General features: G+C 37.4%; 1 protein-coding gene across 3 annotated transcripts in view; it reads left to right on the top strand.

The window, feature by feature from the left end:
• LOC136879002 (lipase maturation factor 2) overlaps positions 1 to 11,890 on the top strand; it is a 105,242-nt gene extending 93,352 nt beyond the window's left edge. Inside the window, exons 11-12 of one of the 3 annotated variants that reach the window (XM_067152684.2) lie at positions 642 to 918; positions 11,517 to 11,890. In XM_067152684.2, the coding sequence (XP_067008785.1) occupies positions 642 to 903 (262 nt within the window). In that variant the 3' untranslated portion in view covers positions 904 to 918; positions 11,517 to 11,890. Of the gene's footprint in view, positions 1 to 641; positions 11,358 to 11,516 lie in introns of those variants that run through there. The other 2 variants (XM_067152685.2, XM_068228922.1) reach the window with 2 other exon arrangements.
• The last annotated feature ends 10,300 nt before the right edge of the window (positions 11,891 to 22,190 follow it).

Genomic DNA, 22,190 nt, shown 5'->3' with positions numbered 1-22,190 from the left:
TTTGTAAACACGGCAGGTCCTGGCAGAGTTGTTGGCGATGCAGAAATAGCTAATTTACTCGTTATTAATGGTGGGGAAAGTAATTCTGTGTAAGAGTAATACAGAGGATCAGTTTGCTGTAACTCCAGTGACTATAGTGATGCTGATAATGTAATTCATAATAATATGCTGAGAAATGCGGATGCTTGGGGCAACTTACTGATGTGCAGCTGTCTAGGGATAATCAGGTTAGCATATGTATATAATTTGTTATTCTGCTTTTTTTTCTTCCTGCGCGTTTGGATATTATAGCAAAATTCATATGATGCTGCATTCAGCTTTAGGAGTAGGCTAGAACTAAAGCACACAGTGGGTGCTGCTTGTAGTTTAACGGTGTATTGGTTGAGGGGTTAATCTAGTGAAAACCTGGTCTGTATATGGCACGGGATATTAAAATAACAAATAACTGTAAAGATCTCATTTTAAGCATGCCAAAACTCACCAGAATGGTAATAGAGAACAAGGTGATGTACACTTACGAAATAAATCATGAACTATGAGTTAAAATAACTTACAATTGGCTAAAAGTGATGCTTTATTTAAATTTGTACTTTTAGTGTAATAAATTGCAGGCATCTGTAGTAACTAATTGTATGTTTTAGGTGGTCAAACACTTGGTGGACCCGTCAGAAGGTGTCTGAGTACTTTCCTGTCTTCTCCAAAGACCACCCTCCTCTCGTGGATTATCTTCGAAACCTCAAGATTATTTCTGATAAGGCTAAGGAAACTCAAACAGTCAAACCATTCTGGAGACTTGTGTTAGACCGTCTGCGTTTCTTTGTCAGGCAGGTAGAACCCAGCATTTTGATATGGTCCATCTTCACTGCTGGGTTGGCCATCATAGTCACTTCCAACCGTCGGTAAAGATGTTATAGAATGGTTGGTATACTTTATATTTAGAGTGAAGAACTGACCTTGGAATTGACTTTTTGTTTCATTAAATTTAAATTGTAAGCTTGTTTGTGATGCAACAGCTGTCACAACTTGTATCTTGAGACCAATGAATTGGTTGTGATGAGCTGTAATGATATGTTTGGCTCTACGATGTGTTTAAATTGACATAATATTTTGTAGTAAAGCATTTCATGCATTTTTGCCTGTTTTTCGTAACAGATAATTTTTAAAATGAAATTTGTTATATAACCAAGTGCACTCAGTTTTGAGCTGTTGCTTCTTTCATTATATGTTTATGTGGGTTATTGCCTTTAATGTGTGTGCTACTCAATATTGTTAACAATGTGTGATCTAAAACTGTTCAGGAATACTTGCTGGTGTAGTCTGATATTGTCAGTAGGTTCAGGTAGCTCTAGTCATATGTCATGAAACTGTTGCAAATTGAATATTTTATCCCGTGGTTGGTAGAGTAATTTTTCACGGGACCTGTGCCTGTAAACGTCAATAGTAAGGGATGTACTTCATCGATCTACGATTTGGTTATCTTCTTCCTTCTGTCGAACATATAAGAGAGGACATCAAAAACAATTAGAGTAAGGATGAGACCAATTTTTCTCAATACTTTGATGTTGTGATAAGTAATAAGTAATCTACACTGCATTATTCTTGAAAACATGATTATGGAGAAAATTATGCATATAGTTAAAAATACTTCATATAATCCTCGGTACTTACATGTAAAAAAATATGAGTACAGGATTATTTATTCTTGTTATAATTGCAGTAAAATTACTTCTTAAATGTTAGCAATGTGTATTGCTTTCCATCAGAGTAAAACCTCGTTAAGACGTTTCTGTAGAGGTCAAGGCAAAAGAACATGTTAAGCGTGAAATGTACTACTGAATGTGATTGTACTAAGCGGTAATAGTGACAATGCGTCACGCGATAAGTGAGGTATTTTTATATATAGCAGACTTAATGCGTTGAGAATTGGGACTTTGGATTTATGATGTGCTAAGCGAGAAAACATGTTAATGAACGTACTAATGAGGTTTCACTGTATTATATTAGGTATCAATGTCAGTTGTCAGCCTATTAAGCTTACTTTCAGATGTGATCCGATTACAGCCACATTGTTCATTGTATGCCACTTATCATTGATCTTTTTTGTTCATAATGATTATATGCAGTAACGTTTTCCCTCTTTGTATATTACCTAAGGAGGGGTATTTCATTCCCGTTGTAAGTTTCTGGTGTGTGGCTGTGTCATTTTTATATTTTGTTTTGTCCAACATAACATTCTGCGGTACATCTGTATTTTGAAATGCTGATCTTCAAAGTCTCATTCTGTAATTGATACAAATACACTTAACCATCAATTAATGCAGGTTCAATTACTGTTGGAGAGAAGGGATCTCATTTTAAGTGGCTAAGATGTTAGTGTTTGAACCCCATTCAAGGTAATGACCAAATAAGGTACTAAATCCTTTCAAGCAGAAGGTTCATTCCTAAGAAGAGAAAATAAAAAGCAGCAAATGTGCCCACCAAGAAACCAGAACCAAAGAAGGCCTGAAAGGCAGCTAAGTCCATTGCCTATCTTAAGAAGATGTATTCAGTAGGTTAGGACTTTGGACAGTTTTCTTTGCAACCTTAATTTCTTCACCTCCATGCTCATACCAGTGACAGTAAGCCATGCTTTTATATTTCAGTTACTGCGTGTTCTGGGCTTTATAATGGATGTGTCAGTGTTTAGAATAGTGAATGTGGTGAATAATACAAGGGTATCTGCAGTAAAAATTGGTTATAACTGCACATAAAAACACAAAAGTAAACTAAACTTGCTGGTGTCTTTCAACATGATTGTCTACGAAGCAATTGTATAAAATTGTGTGCCAATTGTAGAGACGACCTCTCTAATGTTTCTACATGATTTTATAGCCTATTTGGATTGTATATCTTTTATTAAAGAGTGTAACAATGTTCAGGAAGAACAATTGCCACGGCTAATTGCATGTAGATAATGGCAACTATCGTATCAAAGTATTGAAGAAAATGCTGCCCCATCTTTAGTTGAAACAATGTCTTATAGAAATGTGACAATATGCAGTTAATACCTGAACTTGAAAATGGATGTACTTAATTGTTATATACACAATATTACTTTTTAATATATGATCGCAGCAGTTAAGAATAATGGATTTCACTACAACGTGATGTGACACATTCCATCTTCCTCAAACTCATATGCTGCTACATCACTCAGTTGGCTGAATGTCACTAATGGCAACATTGCAGAATTTTTTCAACCCTTTTCTTTAGTAAAGATTCCAGACTCTTAATGATACCGCTGTGGAATGGCGTGGCGGTATATGATCTGTGAACTAATGTATAGTTCCTTGGTTTTTTGTTATTTTACTAAACATCAAGTCCACTGGTGCTCAAGCACTAAGAATATAAAATTCCGTGCAATCAAAGTAAAATGATGTAATCCTCCATTATGGTTTGTCTTCAGTTAACGGAAATGACTTAAAGCTACCCAACAGTAGACAACTACAGTGAGTTTTGACTCATTCCTCCCCGGTCTGCGGCATAGCAACAAATACGGCACTTCCCTCACCTTGTTGTGCATGACATGATATAACAATTGAAATGATGAAAATAAGCATGTTCCTTATGACAGGAGATGTTGGAAATGTTCTCTTACATTCACACATTTTTGGCATTATGTTAGGAAACTCAAATTCATATGCATTAGTTAGTCTTCTACCGAGCTCGATAGCTGCAGTCGGTTAAGTGCGGCCAGTATCCAGTATTTGGGAGATAGTAGGTTGGAACCCCACTATCGGCAGCCCTGAAAATGGTTTTCCGTGGTTTCCCATTTTCACACCAGGCAAATGCTGGGGCTGTACCTTAATTAAAGCCACGGCCGCTTCCTTCCCACTCCTAGCCCTTCCTTGTCCCATCGTCGCCATAAGACCTATCTGTGTCGGTGCGACGTAAAGCAACTAGCAAAAAAAAAAAAAAGAAAGTTAGTCTTCTCTTGTAATTGAGGCTATTTCTCTCCTGATACGTTCTTTCAGTTCGTCTAGCATGTTGGGGTTTTTTGTGCACACTCGTATTTTTGTAAGTTCCCCATAAATAAGTCTTAAACAGTTAAATCTCGAGACAGTGATGGCCAATACCTTTAAACCGATCTTCAAAAATTTCCTCAGTGAAGCTAAGAATCATTAACTGTAAGCACAGTGGTTGGCAGTCTTGCTGGAAACATTCTCTTCGTCAGTCAGTTCATCAAAAAATGGTTCAAGTATATTACGTACCTTTGTGCATTAAGTTTGCTTTAAAAAACAGTGATCCTATTATTCTCTATCCATTCACCGCGCATCATACTACGATCTGTTCATCATGCAGAGAAACTTTGTATTAAAAAACCAGATCAGATATAACTTTGTATATGCGATAGGGTTTTCTGCACTCCAATATCTGTGTTAAAACATACCTATGTAAATGGAAACCATGCTTCATCAGAGAACAATATTAAGTGTGGATCAATTATTTCATCACAAAAGTTTCAAAACATCCAATTAAAAAGAACATACCTGCTTATCATGATCACGTGGATGCAGTATGTGTACTGCAGTTACATTGTATAGTTTCAATTTTAACATTTTCATAGCTCATCATGCTGAGTTCTTCAAAACCCCAGTTCCTTGTCCAAATAATAGTATGTTGTGTAATTTTTCTGTGATTTAGTTTACTTTCCAGGCTGTGCAGTTTGGGTCATAGAAGCTATCAGCTTGCATTTGGAAGATAATGGGTTCAAACCCCACTGTTGGCAGCCCTGAAGATGGTTCACTTTGATCTTAGCCATTTCCCATTTTCACACCAGGCAAATACTGGGGCTGTACCTTAATTAAGGCTACAGTTGATTCCTTCCAACTCCTCGTCCTCTCCTATCCCATCGTCGCCATAAGACCTATCTGTGTCAGTGCAACATAAAGCAGATTGTATTAAAAAATCTTCCCCTCATTAAGCATCACTGTTTTTTTATCCTTACCTTCTTATTGAATAACGAACCCATTCCTCTTGGTTGTTTACGAGTTTCCGCACCATATTTCTATATGGAGGGCATACACGTGAAAATTGTTATGAATTGTCTAATGGCTTCCCTGAAAGTCTTTTCTTTTTACATGACTTTTGTACATAAATATACTTTCCTGTACTGTGTACACATTTAGAGGTATTTTGAGAATTATTCCCTGAACTAACACATATCTTGGTGAACAGTTGGGGCAACAGATCAGCACTCTTTAAAACTTCTAAGCACGGAGCACAATTGAGAATGTGAGGGAATTGCCGAGCTTGTGTCGCTATGCCGCAGAGTCGGGAGTGGTGAGTCAATGGCTTGCTGACAGGCTCCACTTGCTCACCGGCCAACCGATCAAAGAAACTCCACGTAAAGGTTATGTAATGTCTATTATTTTATGTAATGGCAACTGTGCATGCAATGCCGAGGATTAATATGATTGCAATAGTTCATTTGTAATGAAAGAATCCCAACCTTCAACCACTTCCATTCTGAACTCTGTGAAGTATCTTGATATTCCCAGTGCATTGTTCATATACAGCTTCAAGATGCTTTTTAAGGTTTAAATCAAGGAAACAAACTGGCCTAATACCATCTGTGTTTAGATGTTCAACCATTACAGTTCAGTGTGGAAAAGCATTGTCATTGATTTGCGGTACACTTGAACAATGATTTTCTTTCTATATCCTGCTAGACTGTTAAGAGTTCCCTTTCAGACATGTTGGGGATGTACATTCACCCAACATGATTCTTCCTCATAGCACACATTACATCTGTGATGGGTCCTGTCAGATATTTGGTCACTGTTTGTCAGGATGAAAATCTTGGAGTCACTTTGTTGACTAAACGTAGGCTGATCTGGAAAGAAGCACTATGTTCAGTATACTGGATCTTTCCTGGATGTGTAAGCCTCACACATATATATATTTTTAAAATACGTGGATATAAACAGTTTTCCATAGTAGATTGTTAGTATCCTTTCATCACCTTTTGTCTATGTGATCAGACTGTTTACCGTTTTAATTTTTGACACCCAGAAAAAATCAGTCTGCATTTTCAATTTCTTGAAATATTTCGTGAGATCTGGAGTTGGCACTGTGGGACATTCAACACCTCAAGACACTGATGTGTGTGTGTCTCCAGGCCTGTCACCTAATTATATGCAAAGTTACAGCTTCAGCATAGTTTGTTAAACTGTAGTCTGATGTGAACTACAACTGTCACATCCAGTAACTACACAACATTAATGCTATTAGTACCAATGTAGTACAGACCACCTCTGAGAAAGAAAACATGATTTATTATCCATTGGAGATCAAAGAATGTTTGTAATGAGATTTTGCAACTAAAAGTAACATTTATTCTCAAGTTCTTTAATACCGGCATACTTTAGCTCTGAGTGTACGAGACTGTCCTTCGTATTGGCTCCATATTCAAATTACAAATTGTGATAAATTGCAGGAAAAAAGTGTAAAAGGATCAAAGGTATGCACTCTTCAGCATGTCACACATTTTTTTTAAAGGCATTACCCTTTTGTAAAATATATTTTGTGTTATGATCAGTTCTGAATGTGCTATTAAGGTGACTAAATACTTTTCTGGTGTGATTCAGATGCATTCTTTGTATAAAAATGTAATGAAAAACTACTAAAAAGAGGAAAACTTTTACTGTGAATCCTTTTTATATCGGTGTCAAGTGTACATATTGTAGAAGTGTTGGTAGTTTTACTTTGGAAAGTTTATTAAAGCTCGCTGAGCTGCATCTCGTACTGTATGCGTAAGAACTGAAAATATTTTAAACTTCTTGTATATCTAGGGTATTGACTGTTTTTTGTTTACGTTAGTCTTAATATAGCTATAGTTTTCAAATGGAAAATTGGTATGATTATAGAATGTTTTTGTATCCTTGAAGAATCTCTTAATAGAATTTCTCTTGTAAGTATATCAAATTGGGCATTTGATATAGTTTTTGTGTATTGTTGTTTTTTTTGTTTTGTATTAATGAGTTTGTATATAGACCTACATGAATTTTTCTCATCACAGGCTTGCCGAGTTAAAATACTCATTGCTGATCTGTTATATATTATGTTTCAAATTATTAATAAAGAATAAAATTGTCCTTTACAAAGTAAAAATTAAATTACAGTAGTATTATTACAGGAAAAAGTTGAGGGCAGATTTTGCTCTGTGCTACTGCTTTTTAAATCATTCAACATGTTGACCATCCTACAATCAACAATCAATCAACATTGATCTGCATTGAGGGCAGTCGTCCACGTGGCAGATTCCCTATCTGATGTCAAGTTATCTGTGAATTATTGAGATTAATGGTGATGAACTGGGTCCCATGTCTTTTTAGGATTCTTGGAACTATTGAGATTTTTTAGGTACATCATGAGGTTTATGTTTGATAGGTTGGAAGGTCTCATTTTACATAATGTTTTAAGGCTGGGCTTTAGAGTGAACCAGAGTTGACAGATTTGATTCCAACTTAAATCTGGTGGTTTTGAAAGGACTTATATACGCCACCTACAATAACTCGTACGAGATAAAATTCCAGCACCTTGGCATCTCTCAAAACATCAAAAGGAGTTGGTGCGATGTAAAACTAATAACATTATCGTATTTTAGGTGAGAAGAAATTTTCCTCTCCCTTTGATATATTTTTAGAATCAGAATTTTCCCATATATTGTTTGCCTTTTAAAACGCTTGTCTTAAAACGGAGTCACGGGGTCTCTTCAGAACATGAAGCATGATAACGCTGATTTAAAAATTGAAAATATCAGAAAACTCTTAGATGTGTAGCTTATGACACCATACTGAGCTGGAAAGGTGTATAATATGTTAGTACTTATTGCAAAATATATAATTCTGATATTTGGAAAATTAATGAATGACAAAAATGTATAAGGAATTTTCCTGAATTCATAATAGGAAAATAGGATTCTAAACATTATCTTTTGTAGCATACTCTGCTTTTTATCACTAGTGTGCAGACTTTTGTAGCAAAAGAAATGTTGAACTTCAAGACAACTGTGTGGTTATTTTCTCTGACACTTGTCAAATACAGGGCCACTCCCAGTCCTGGCTGAATCAAGATCTAGGGAAGTTCCTGGAAAAAGAAATTTTTTTTCATGTTTTCTCAGTTGTTTTCCATGTGTATGAACTTTGTAATTTGCCCGCACGTGTACACTCAACCGCACAAAAATTGGCCAGCAAAGAAATATTTAATTTTGTACATTCTCGAAACAGTATCTGTGAACTGTGGGTTGCCTGTGGCCGAAGAGATGATATTTGGAATCAACACCTGCACAGTACGTTCATTCTATATTAAACAAGAGGATTTTGAAAGAAAGTCATCTTCTGCGATGACCAGTTTTTGTATGGTTGACTATATATTTAAGATGCGTGGATCGCAACGATCTTTTCTCAAGTTTCTTTATACATTTGTGTATGCTGCTGTTGCTGCTGCTATTAGTACTTTTTAAAATATTTCTGTGTATTTCCTATTATCTTGTTTGTCTTGCTATATTTTTCCTCTAACAATCACAGTACAAAAGCAGTATAAGATATCGTGCATTAAGGAAGGGGTTGAGTGTACAGTTCTACAGAAGTCCTTAGAAATCTTTCCTGGTGTGTGTTTCAGTGATAATACTAGTTATTCATTGTTAAGTCTCTTGAAAATTTATTTTAATAACATTATTTTACCAATTGATTATGATTTAATTTTTTTTTTTAAAGTATTTACCTTCCTTTACATAATTAGGTTTGCCATTTGTGTTTATTCATTATTCCCTGCAAAGAAAGAAAAAAAGACCCTTACTGCTATTCAATCAATATTCCAAAGGCTAATGCCTTGTTGATGCAACCACACTTTTCTTTCATTGGCTGTTTGTTTCAGTTCCATTGTATTGTCACAACCTAACCTCTTCTTGATGTCGTCCAAATACTTCATCCTAGGTCTTCCCTCCCTTTCTTTCCCAGCACTTTCCCTTCAAGTATGTTAGTGATGAAAGTATTGTCTGATGACATGTCCAATAAATTTTAATTTCCTGTTTTCCATTTCGTTTAAAAATCTTCTCTCTTCTTTAACTTCCTTTAAGACTTCCAGGTTGTTGTTTTTTCTTTTATAAAAATTTAATTATAATTTGATTAGTGATTTTATTTTATTATTTTATAATATTTAAATAATTGAAATTTTACACTTGCCATATTATTTCTCTAGCGCTAGTTTTTAGTCAGCAGGATATAATAGAGGGAATTATTTGTATATCAAACTATTTATCAAGTTTTTGAGAGAGTAATGATGCAATAGTTACGTGTATGAAGTATCCACTGGCTGTTCTATCGGTATGTTTAGCTTATATCTTTACACAGGATTAATATCCACCTTGAAAAATATCGCATTTTTCAAGCAGGGTCTGGTCTTGAGATTATTCTCACACAACTACAATTCTTTCTTACCGAGCTAGTTGGTTGTGTAGTTAGGAGGGCAGAGCTGTGAGGTTGTGTTCGGGAGATAGGGTCAAATACGACTGTTGGCAGCCCTGAAGATGGTTTTCTGAGGTTTCCCATTTTACACCAGGCGAATACTGGGTCTGTACCTTAAGTCCACGACTGATTCCCTCCCACTCCTAGCCCTTTCCTATCCCATAGTCGCCATAAGATCTACCCGTGTCGGTGCGACGTAAGGCCAATTGTAAAAAAAAAAAAATTCTTTCTTGTTACACAGGTTAATCTGTGGAAACCTGTTGAATTCAGTTCAACAAACCACCTCAGTGAATTTTATTTAGAACTGCTTGAAAAGAATCTATAGGGTGTTGCTTGGGATACTTGATATTTGACTGAAATTGATAAAAGTGTTGTGTTGTCAATACGGAACCAAAACGAATTTCACTAGTTGTAATAAGTGTTGTGTGGCTGGTCAGTAAAATTCAGTTACAATATTTCAGTTGTTGAATTAACTAACCAAAATGCATTAATTAATCTTTACAAACATATGCGCAAATAAACATGTTTTTCCCATAAAACTGCAGTTAATTTTTCAGTTTTTTGCTATATATAATGCTACCAAAAGAATCTTATTTCACATTATTTTGAAACACCACTTTGAAAAATCTATTAAATAGCTACAAACACTTTATTATTTAGCTAAATGCCCACTGATCTTGCCTTGAAAAAGGTGTGGGTCTTTAGCTATTGCTAATCTAATCTTGGATGTTCCAAGAATGTACAAGAGAGATCTGTGGTATTTTATAAGCTACAAAATGGGTAAGGTGATTGTCATTTGTAGAACTAGTAGCTTGACTGTTAACTCCAGCATAAAGAGAAAGTTCTTTTATCCTTCAGTAAGGTAATGTGACTGTCATTTCTCTGGGAAATAGAGTTAAGAGTGCTAAAGAGACTGAGGAATTTTCTTTTAAGGGTAGGGTTTTTAATTGTATGCTCTGGAGGACAAAATGGCAAGTACAGAATGTGTTTGAGATAAACTGGTCAAGTAGTTTTCCTTTAATATAACAATACATTATAGGCTGTTAAGAATGAGTTGGTGGTAAGAATAACAGAACTTCTCATGACAATCAAATAACCCTGTGCTTTTCTCAGCAGTTAACTAGTTTATGTTAATTTATGATTTAACTGTATTTTTGTTCTCTGAAATGTTTTACTATGAAAAAGGAGAGTGATGATTAAAGAAATTTTGAGTTAACCACTTCCATGACATAAATTAACTTGTAAAACATCTTCAACTGGTGGATACGGTGAATTGTTTGCACTTGTTTAGTATGTATGAGGTTCGTAAGTATGTTTGTATTGGTGAGCTTATCTTTAACAATTGAATGATAGATGTATTTCCTGTTGGAGAAGTGTAGCTGCTGTCCTAGTGGTTGTGCGTGATGACGTCCAAAGACTGTATTGTTGTTAAAAGGCCTATGAGGTGCCATATGGCTATTTTTATCAAGCATATGAGCTTGTTCTTTGCAGTAACTAAGGGATACTATATTTTCTGTGAAGGCCTTTATTTTAATGTATTCCCTATCCCACTCCTTTCTTTACATTGTTCCTGTGCATAGTAATCATTCCTTGGGCCTGTTCTGAAGCTTTTCTGAATCATGTTATTTTATGCTTTCATGGAAGTTAAGTTTTCTTGTTACAACGGGGGTTATTCCAGATGGCATGGTTTTCTATGCACCACTTCCAGTTCTCCACCATTATAATTCCCAATCCTACATCACCCTGAGTCCTTTTATACTTAATGAAATTAGTTGTGTGCTTAAGAAAATATGTTGAAGTCTGTTTTAAATTTCAAATAAGAATCTGAAATAAAATTAATAAAATGAACTTGGTTTCTTTCTTTCCAAATAGTGTTTATTCAGTTGTACAAGTTATCTTTTATCCTGTACCTCTGCATAACTTTTTCTTTTTACCCCTTTACCACTTGCAACGTAAGGTTCTATACAAGTTACTTTGGTCTAGCAGCCTTTTTTGTCTTTGTTTCAGATTTTTGTCTTCGACTCCTTTAGTTGTGGGGAGAATGTGATTATAATTATCTGTAGAGAATAAGATTGGATAGGCAAGGAGATGGAAAGGCTCGACAATATCAAGCAACAGAAACTCCAGTATTTTGGCATCATGACTTGAAACAAGAAGTACCGCCTCCAGCAGCTAATATTTGTTTGATAGGCAAGATAGGACGGCGCAGACCAGGGAGGAAGCATCTCACCTGGCTCAAGAATTTGCAGGAATGGTTTGAACTTCACTCTGCATCTCAGTTTCAAACGGCAGCCTCTAAATGAATTCATAATGAAATTCATAATTCTTAAGGATTGTAATGACGATTGCCAATCTCAGACACGGAGACGACACAAGAAGAAGAAGAAGAAGAAGAATCAATCTAGGATTAGACTACAAACAGTTTGAAGTTATTGTTAAGAGAATTTTGATTTCTATCCTGTTATGTGTTTGTAGTGGTTGGTATCATGACAGCCCTCCCTTAAGTTTTGTTTCAAAACCGATGACAGTCGTGAAGTGCGTAAGGCATGTGTTTTTATGTTCCAGTGGAAGTGCTTTTGTCAATGGTGGTGTTAGGAAATATTCCTGTACAATAAATTATTTTCCTTATAGATTAAGCTCCAAATTTATTATTACGGAACATTTTCTGGCGACCGTGACAGGATTTAGTTAAGATGCAGGAGCTTAAACAGTATAATAAGGAAAGATCACAAATACGTAGACTGTTTACGAGAGCACATGGCGAGTTTCAAACAAAAATATCTGAAGCAGTCGTAGATGCGGAAGAAATGTTGACATACTTCCGTATTTTAGAAGATAAGGCAATGAGGATGTTATCTTTAGATAAAAAGGTACAAGCACTTAGGGGCGTTGAAGAAACGACAGAAAAAGACGACGCCAAGGAATTCGACACGGCAGAAACGTACCGGGAGAAGTGGCTACAAGCTAAGGTTAGGTTCGAAAGTAATTTTCAAGTGAATTTATCTGTTGTTGGAGGTGAGGCATTAGCAAGTGAGATCAAGATGACGAAGAAAAGGAATTTCAGTTTACCCAAGCTACAGCTGAAACAGTTTCGATGGAGATATAAAAAACTGGATTGGTTTTTGGGGACAGTTTAAGAAAATAAACGACGATAGTGATATCGACCCGGAAGATAAATTTCAGTATCTTCTACAGGCTACTGTTCCAGGTTCCGTGGCCAGGGAGCTAGTTGAGAGTTTCCCTCCGTCCGGAGCAAACTATCAAAAAGCAATAGATCACCTAAAATCCAGGTATGCCAGGGAAGAATTACTTATAGAAGTATATGTCCGAGAACTTCTAAATCTTGTTCTGCTTCAAGCTACCGAAGGTAGTAGCCTTAGTATTGGAAGCCTCTATGATAAATTAGAAACACAACTGAGAGCTTTGGAATCTTTAGGAGTCACTAGTGATAAGTATGTAGCAATGCTGTATCCTTTGGTGGAGTCTGCATTACCAGAAGAGGTTATGAAGGCATGGGAGAGAGTTTGTGTATCTCATATATCAGAAAATGATCACGATCATCACCTAAGCAAGTTGTTACTGTTTATAAAACAAGAAGTGGAGAGTGAAGAACGTTTGTCACTTGCTCGCTCTAGTTTTATTGTGAAGAGGGATGACATGTTATGCAAGCCAGGTAAACAAGAGAGACTTCCTACTACTGCTGCTGCTTTGTACTCAGGTGAGGGTCAGAAAACTGAAACAGGTTGTATCTGGTGTGACAAGAGTTCCCATAGATCTGCTGATTGTTTTAAAGTGAGGAATCTCCAGAATGGAGAGAAGGATATTTTGAAGAAAAGGGGTGCTTGCTTTCGTTGTTTGAGGAAGGGGCATAACTCGAGCAAATGTAAAGCATTTGTGAAGTGTATGATTTGCTTAAAAAGGGATCATTGTGCTATATTATGTCCTGATTTAGTTACTAAGAAAGAGGAGAGGGAAAGTTCAAAGGGAAAGGATAATCAATATAATCAAAACACTGAGACTTTAACTGCCTATCAAAATGCAGAGACGCTATTACAGACTCTTGTTGTGAAGGTTTCTGGTAGTGAAGGACCGGTCAAGCTTGCACGAGTTTTATTAGATTCTGGGTCACAAATGTCTTACATAACCAAAGAAAGCGCTAGGAAGTTAGGACTACAAAAACTGGGAAAGGAAGTGATGTCTCATTGTTTGTTTGGGGGTGTAGAAACTAGCAAAGAGACCCATAATGTTTATGATGTAACACTACAAGCGCTAAAAGGGGATTTCAAATGCACAGTCTCGGTGCTTGATAAGAAGAAAATATGTGGTTATGTTCCAAGGTTAGAAACTCAACATGTTTACCCTGTTCTTGCAACTAGAAACATTCAGTTAACAGATGTTGGGGTCAATGTTCCAGAGGTGCATTTGTTGCTTGGAGCAGATGTTTTGGGGAAGCTGCTTACAGGAGTTCTGATTAAGCGGGATGAAAATATGTATGCACTGGAAACCAGGTTAGGTTGGACAGTGATGGGTCAGCGCGATCCGGCTCAGGGCAATCAGTCACTAGTCAGTCTCACTTGTGGTAAAGCAATGGATATATCAGGCTTGTGGAAGTTAGAAACTATTGGCAAAAAGGACCCTGCAGAGTCTCAGTCAAAGAAAGAGATGGAAGAGGAAGTCGTGAAACACTTCAATGAAACTGTAAGGAGTGAATGAAGAAGGGAGATACGAGGTTCGTCTCCCCTGGAAGGATGGCCATTCAGAATTGTTGGATAACAGGAAGTTGGCTGAGAAGAGGTTGGAAGCAGTCACTAGAAGATTGGTAAACTTGGACAAGCTTAAAGATTATGATGATGTGATTCAGGAGTGGATAGAATGTGGAATCGTGGAGACTGTAAATGAAAATGACAAGGCGTCAGGCCACTATTTACCGAACAGAGCAGTAATTAAGGAATCAAGTTTAACTACCAAAATTAGGCCCGTGTTTGATGCCTCGGCAAAGGACAGACGTGGCAATTCGCTGAATAAATGCTTGGAGAAGGGACCAAATCTAATCTAGATTATTCCCAAACTTTTGTTGCAGTTTCGAAAGCATGCCATAGGGGTCACGGCTGATATTAAAAAGGCATTCCTGCAGATAAGCCTCTATGAGGATGACAGGGATTTTCTAAGATTTCTCTGGTGGAAAGATTATTCCAAAGACGAGGTCATCACATTGCGGCATTGCAGAGTAGTGTTTGGGGTTACGTGCAGCCCATTCCTATTAGGAGCAACGATAGCGCATCACCTGAGTAAAGTTTCAGCTGAAGATCTGAAAACGGCCAAGAAGCTGCAGAATTCTTTCTACGTGGACAATTGTGTCACTAGCTGTGAAACCAAAGAAGAGATGAGCGAGTTCATTGAAAAATCTACTAAAATGATGAGTTCAGCACATTTTGAATTAAGAGGGTGGATAAGCAATTCACCAGAAAAATCAGAGTCAGAGAACATTGTTTCAATACTTGGTCTTATGTGGGATGCTCGGTCAGATGAGATGTTCTGTATCATTAATACAGTTGAGCTAACCACACTTTCAACTTCTAAGAGAAGCTTACTGTCAATTGTACAACGTATTTTTGATCCACCTGGTTTCCTGTGTCCAGTAACATTAATCCCTAAATTATTGATGCAGGAAGCCTGGAGAGAAAAATGTGGATGGGACGAGGAATTACCAGAACGAATAACAAATTCCATTCTTGGGTGAAACACTTACCTTTGTTGAAACAATGCAGGATTCCAAGAAGACTTGTACCATGGGAATTTGATAGCAGGGGATTAACTATTCATGTGTTTGCTGATGCCAGCAAGTTGTCATATGCTACGTGTATATTCCTAAGGGCAGAAAAGGACTCTATTGTGTCATTACAGTTGGTCCAAGCTAAAGCTAGGGTTGCACCTTTAGGACCAATAACTATAACCCGCCTAGAATTGTTAGCTGCAGTCATAGCCACTCGGTTATGCACACAAGTGAAAGGGGCATTAAACCTCCAAGACTGTAAAACATACTTTTGGAGTGACTCTACAGTGGTGCTCACCTGGATCAAGACGAAAGGAAACTGGAGTGTATTTGTAGGAAATCGTTGTGACGAAATACGCAAGTTCAGTAACCCAAAGGATTGGCATCATTTTTCAGAGTTTTTAAACCCTGCTAACCTACTATCCAGAGGCATGAGCGCAAAGTTTCTGGTAGAAAGTAAATGGTGGGAAGGTCCCACATGGCTCAAGGATGACACTGAACGATGGCCTAAATTGGACATTGCGGCTCCTGAGGATGAAGTCAACAAGGAGAATAGAAAGATTCTCGTAACGAATGCAGTATTTGATAAGGAAGAGTTTACATCGAGACTCTGCTATTTTTCTAGTTACCATAGAACGTTATGCATGACTGGCTGGGCACTGAGATTTGTCTACAACCTACGAAACCGAGATGCAAAAAGGAATGGAGAACTATCTGTAGAAGTCGTCGAGGCAGAAAAGTGTCTGATAAGATGTGTTCATACAGAGAACAGAGAGATCATAGAGCAAAAGATGAAAAAGAAAACTCAGATTTTTGAAGACAGTCGGGGAATTCTAAGGCTGCGAACAAAGCCTACGGTGATTGTACAGAAAACTTCAAGTGCCCCATTGTGCTGCCTTCAGATAACATCGTCGTTGAGAGAATGGTGATGGAAAAACATTGCCTGTCTAAGCACGTTGGACTTCAAACATTATTAACAATGCTTAGAGAAGACTTCTGGATCATAGGAGGAAGAAAGTTGGTTAGGCGAGTCATAATGAGCTGTGTCAGATGTAAGAGGTATCGGTCCAAGTCAATGGAGACACAATCTGCCCCACTTCCTAAGGAGCGAGTTAACTGCACCGCAGTATTTCAAGTCACCGGGGTAGATCTTGCTGGACCATTGTATCTGAAGACTGGAGAAAAGGCGTGGCTCGTGTTATTCACATGCGCCGTCTATCGAGCAATTCATATTGAGCTTGTCAGGTCTCTGTCAACAAACGCATTCCTACAAGCCCTACGAAGATTCATTGCTCGCAGGGGCAGGGTGTCTGTTATCTACTCCGACAATGGCACAAACTTCACAGGGGCTAACCACGCTTTGCAAGGGTTAAACTGGGAAGAAATAGTTTCCAGTTGTGTTGTAGAAAGAATAACTTGGAAATTCAACCCTCCCACTGCTGCATGGTGGGGAGGGTGGTGGGAAAGGCTTATTGGAATGGTGAAAGAGCTACTTCGTCGTAATTTGGGCAAGGCTTCGGTTACTTGCGAAGAGTTAAGCACGATACTGTGTGACTGTGAAGCTATTATAAATTCACGGCCATTGACATATGTATCCGATGAGTTACACGATCTTAAACCACTGAAACTAGCTGATTTTCTTCATGAGATACCCAGCACTGATGTGCCAGATTTGGATGCCATTGGGACAGAAAAGGAATAGAATTAAGATGGCGTTATCTACAGAAACTGCGGGACGATCTTTGGCAGAGGTTCCGCAAAGAATACCTGGCTCTTCTTATTCAACAGGGAGGTAGGACATCCAACAAAGTGAACGTTGGAGATGTTGTGCTGATCGGAGCTGATGACATCAAACGAGCCGATTGGCCACTGGGTGTCGTCCAGGAGGTGTACCCTGGTAAGGATGGCGTCGTCAGGGTTGTCAAACTGAGAACAGCTGCGGGCAAGAGGGTGCGGCCAGTTCAAAGGCTTTATCACTTAGAAGTCGCCTCATCAGATGAATCTGCAGTAGTGCAGAGCAATCACCCAGATTCTATCCTGGAGATACATCCAGAGAAGGCTTTGCACGGATCATCGGATGCAGTGGCAAATCCACAAGTAAAGTCTACAAGAAGTGGTAGAATAGTGAAAACACCAAAATGTTTGGACTTATAAATACTCCAGAAGAGACAAGCATTGTATGAGAATCGGTGTCAAATGAAAGGTTGTAATGTTTTATTGTAGAATGCTGCTGTCTATTTTCATTGTGTTGCAATTTTTTCTGTGGATTAGTGTAAACAAAATTGCAAGGTGAGGAGGATGTTAAGAGAATTTTGATTTCTATCCTGTTATGTGTTTGTAGTGGTTGGTACCATGACAGCCCTCCCTTAAGTTTTGTTTCAAAACAGATTACAGTCGTGAAGTGCGTAATGCGTGTGTTTTTATGTTCCAGTGGAAGTGCTTTTGTCAATGATGGTGTTAGGAAATATTCCTGTACAATAAATTATTTTCCTTATAGATTAAGCTCCAAATTTATTATTACGGAACAGTTATTATATCTTATATATGAAACTTGAACAAGAATATAATTATAAAACAAATCAAATATAGGAAGGCGAATAGGAACCAGATAAATAGTGATAATTAGGGAGCGGATTTTTATGTAATTACATATTTTTTTTGCATAAGTTTTAACGCAAGTTACGAAGTTCACAATTCCTATTGTGCATCCCCAAGTGTAAAAACTGAATCTTATTTCACATAAAAACACATATTTTCACATTTTAAAAATGCAAATACATATTTTAAGAAAATCTATAATAAGCACATAAATCGGCAATATTTGTTGTTGATCAATAAAATTGAAAATGCTTCTGTGTTATAAAATAATTCTCATATTTTCATTTTAAGATTACGGTATTGTTTTTAACAGTGTATTTAACATAATGTATCTGAATGTTTAGGCTATTTATGGACTTCCCTCCATAAGTTCTAAAACTTGCTGGTCACTGGCTAAGTCGTTACATTTAGACAGCGATTTGATTTGCTGCACAAGATGTTTCCTTGCATGATGTCATTATGAGTCAGCCCTCTCGGATTTTGTTTATAGAATATCAGCGAAAGGCAATCACGGAGAGATAAGGTGACGTAATTCCGTTACAACATGGGAGACTCGGAAGAATATTGCCCCACCATTAGGTAGTGGAATTTCATCACTCCTAAGAGTAAGGTTAGCTGTTCGGGTCCATATATCATTCCCGTGGTCGTGTGATTTTGTGTGGATTTATAAGAAATATTTCCTTCAGTGTCCGCTGCTATTCTTTTTATTGAAACAGTGATTCACCGTAAATGCGTGTGTCGTAACCTGCAAAATAATGCCAAAAGAGAAGTCGAGTACAAGATCGCGTCTTCAACAATATGTAGTGGAATTTAAAAGCATTTTCACTACCGATGGAAAAGTATTATTTTGCCAACCGTGTGGTAAAACAGTACGTGCAGATCAACGTTCTCAAGTAACCCATCATTTGTCTGGAAATAAGCATACTGCGGCTGCTTCACGTGTGGGTTCGCGACAATTACTAATAGCTGAACCAGCTACTTCAAATGCAAGCCCATCTAAATATTCCCAGTATTATTTAGATGTGTGCAGAGCATTTGTTTGTGCCGACATTCCTCTTGGTAAAATAAATAATCCGGGACTGAGAAATTTCCTAACAAATAACATTAATTTTTAGCCTCCAGACGAATCCACATTAAGGAAAAACTATCTCCCAAAATGTTACGAAGAAACTTTACAGAGAATTCGGGCAGTATGTGATAGCGAAAAACTGTGGGTGAGTATTGACGAAACCACTGATTCAAGGGGCAGAAAAGTAGGAAATGTTGTAGTTGGTGTGTTGAATGACAAACCTGCTTGCGAACATTCTCATTTGCTAGCATGTAAAGAAATGCTTGCTGCAAACCATGTCACTGTACCTAGGTTACTTTGGCCAAAAGGCATAAAATACGACCACGTATTGCTTTTCCTTACTGACAGTGCAGCTTACATGAAAAAGGCAGCCGAAGGCCTTTCTGTGAGCTTTCCGAAAATGATACACGTAACTTGTGTTGTTCATGCTCTACACAGGTTATGTGAAACTGTGCGGGCTCAGTATCCTCAAGTGGATAAATTAGTGTCTAATGGCAAAAAAGTCTTCGTAAAAGCACCCTCAAGAATCTATCTCTTTAAAGAGAAAAACCCGGATCTTGCGCTTCCTCCTCTGCCTATTGTTACGCGGTGGGGTACTTGGCTTAGCACTGTGGTATACTACGCAGACAATTTTGAAAGTTTTGCATCCGTTGTGAACGTGCTAGATAAAAACGACGCGTCGTCAATTGAGATTCTTCAAGAGATACTAAAAGACAGCTCTTTGAAAAATGATTTGGCGTTTATATCTGCCAGTCTAAGCTTCTTGTGTAAAACTAATAGACATACTTGAAAAATCCACTAACCTATTGTCCGAAACAGTGAAGGAAGTGCGCGCTGTTGAAAATAAATTAGATTTACTCCCGGCTTCGCAGGTACAGGGACTGTTAAAGGTCAAGTATCAAAATTTGTTCAGGAAAAACAGAGGATTTCAAACAATGTGCCAAATTTCTAATGTATTAGAGGGTGCTCATGTTGGCGAAATTGATGGCGTTATTGTTGGTGACATTCCTCTCTTTAACTATGCTCGTCTGACTTCCTATGATGTGGAGCGATCGTTTTCGCAGTATAAGGCGTTCTTTAGAGATGATAGGCATGAATTTGTGATGGACAATTTGGAGATGACCTTTGTTGTTCACTGCAATTCTGAGACTACTTCTAGCAACTAATATTCCAGCGTGTGATGGATGAGTACGAACTGGTACTATTTTTTCAAAGATGATAGGTTGCTTTTGCCATATTTGAACAAAACATTACCTTTAAAAAAATAACCATTCATAATATCTACTCTGGCATATCAAAAATGAATATACCATACAGCACATTTCCATACACAGGCACCATTTTGCCTTAAGGAGCACGTTTGGTAGCACCATATTCTATTACAAAACATTATACTTATTTACTTCTTGAGCGCGAGTAGTTATGTGATGTTTAAGGGAAATTAATTTCAATTTTTTATCACATATTTTAAAGTTTTTCAGCACATAAAAAATAAATATTTTTCACATTTTTAGTACATAAAAATCCGCTCCCTAGTGATAGTGCAGTAAAACCTCGTTCAGACGTTTCTGCAGGGGACAAGGAAAATTAACGTGTTAAGCGAGAAAATATACTACTGAATACACGAATAAAAACTATCCAACAGGGGTATGGAAATGCGTAGATACGATTTTCCGACATAAGGGGATTTAAAACTAAGAAACGTAAGTTCGTAAATTGTAATAAGGGGATTTTGCGTCATGTATCCACGGGTACAGTGAAACTATGAGAAGAGAGTATTAAAAGGGGTGAAACAACACAAGAGGACAAATATATGAAAACTTATTCCACTGGGGCTTATAACATAACAATAATGCACTAAAAAGTGTTAAAAACATCAAACAAGTAATATGAAAACATTTGAACGGGGCCCATAAAAATATCGAAGTATTATTGCAGATCACACTCTTTCTAAAACAAAGTTAAAGAAAGCCTTTTATTTCAGACCAGTGGTTAATTACACATCATTTTTCTGGTTTCACACTTAGATAATGAATTGGAGGTTATACACGGCCATGTGCGACTGCAACAAAATGACTTTGGGCACCATTTTGAATCAAACTAAACTTCGGCCAACCAAGATCGAGTCAAAATTGGAATTTAAAGTTAAAAACTTCATTATTGTTCCTATAATATTGTACATCAAAATTGGAAGGTAAGAGTTTCAACATTCCACCCACTCTGTGCGCTTAAAGATGTAGATGCCAGTCGACTTGTTGGCAAACTTTAATTTTGTCTTCATTAGCAAGGAATTTCAAGACTTCTTCTGTATCCGTAATTAGGCTATCACACCACACCACGCTGACCAACTTCACACGATTATGTTCCAGATGTAGGCTATCACGTGACAAATATTCGCTACCCGTTACTGTACAAATAAACAAGAAATACATTTCTAACTTCTGAATGGAATGCAAAATTCCAGCACAAACAGGCTCATTGTGTTATTCTGCAATTTCACTGCTAACCAGCAGGCAAAACTGAGCATTTCTGGGGCTAATGGCTTTTCCCTCGAAGGTGCAATTTATCCTGTTAAGTTCAAGAATTCAAGGCCTTTTCCAGTTATCACGCAACTACGGCAAGGGCTCTTGCCCGAGTTGGATATCACGTTCCTTCCACAGGGATGACAAATAACATTTTAAGGACTAGGAAAAATGTGCTCATACTAAGCGGTAATAGCGAAAATTCGTGACGTGATAAGTGAGGTATTTTTATATAGATTTAATATGATGAGAATCGGGACTTCGAATTTACGACGTGCTAAGCGGGAAAACTTGTTACTGAGGAAGTCACTAACGACGTTTCACTGTATTGTCATCTGTTTGTTCCTTCCTATTACTTAAGTCAGAGCACACACTCCTTGGACATGGGACAGGAGACACGACAAATAACTTGTGTCCCATGGGCCACGTACATACACATCTGTGAGTCATTAGTGATTATGTCCTCTAGTAATTTGGAAGGCTTGTTACAGTACTTCGGGAATTACAAAGAACATGGGTGACTAGAAGAAAAAGGAAATTTTGGCTCTACTCATATAACGTGGACTGCCAAGAGAATAATGCTTGTGTTGGCTAAGAAACTTAAACCCTTCACAATTTCATACATTTTATAGAATGAACTGGATGATGTTTCAAGAGTTACTGCATGTGGCAAAACCACTAATTAACAAATATACCAGATTCAGGGATCCTATTCTATC

This window comes from Anabrus simplex, chromosome 8, assembly GCF_040414725.1.
Source record: "Anabrus simplex isolate iqAnaSimp1 chromosome 8, ASM4041472v1, whole genome shotgun sequence".
In the NCBI taxonomy this organism is placed as follows: domain Eukaryota; kingdom Metazoa; phylum Arthropoda; class Insecta; order Orthoptera; family Tettigoniidae; genus Anabrus; species Anabrus simplex.
Note: the sequence above shows the minus strand (reverse complement) of the source record. Positions and strands in the feature narration are given on the sequence as shown.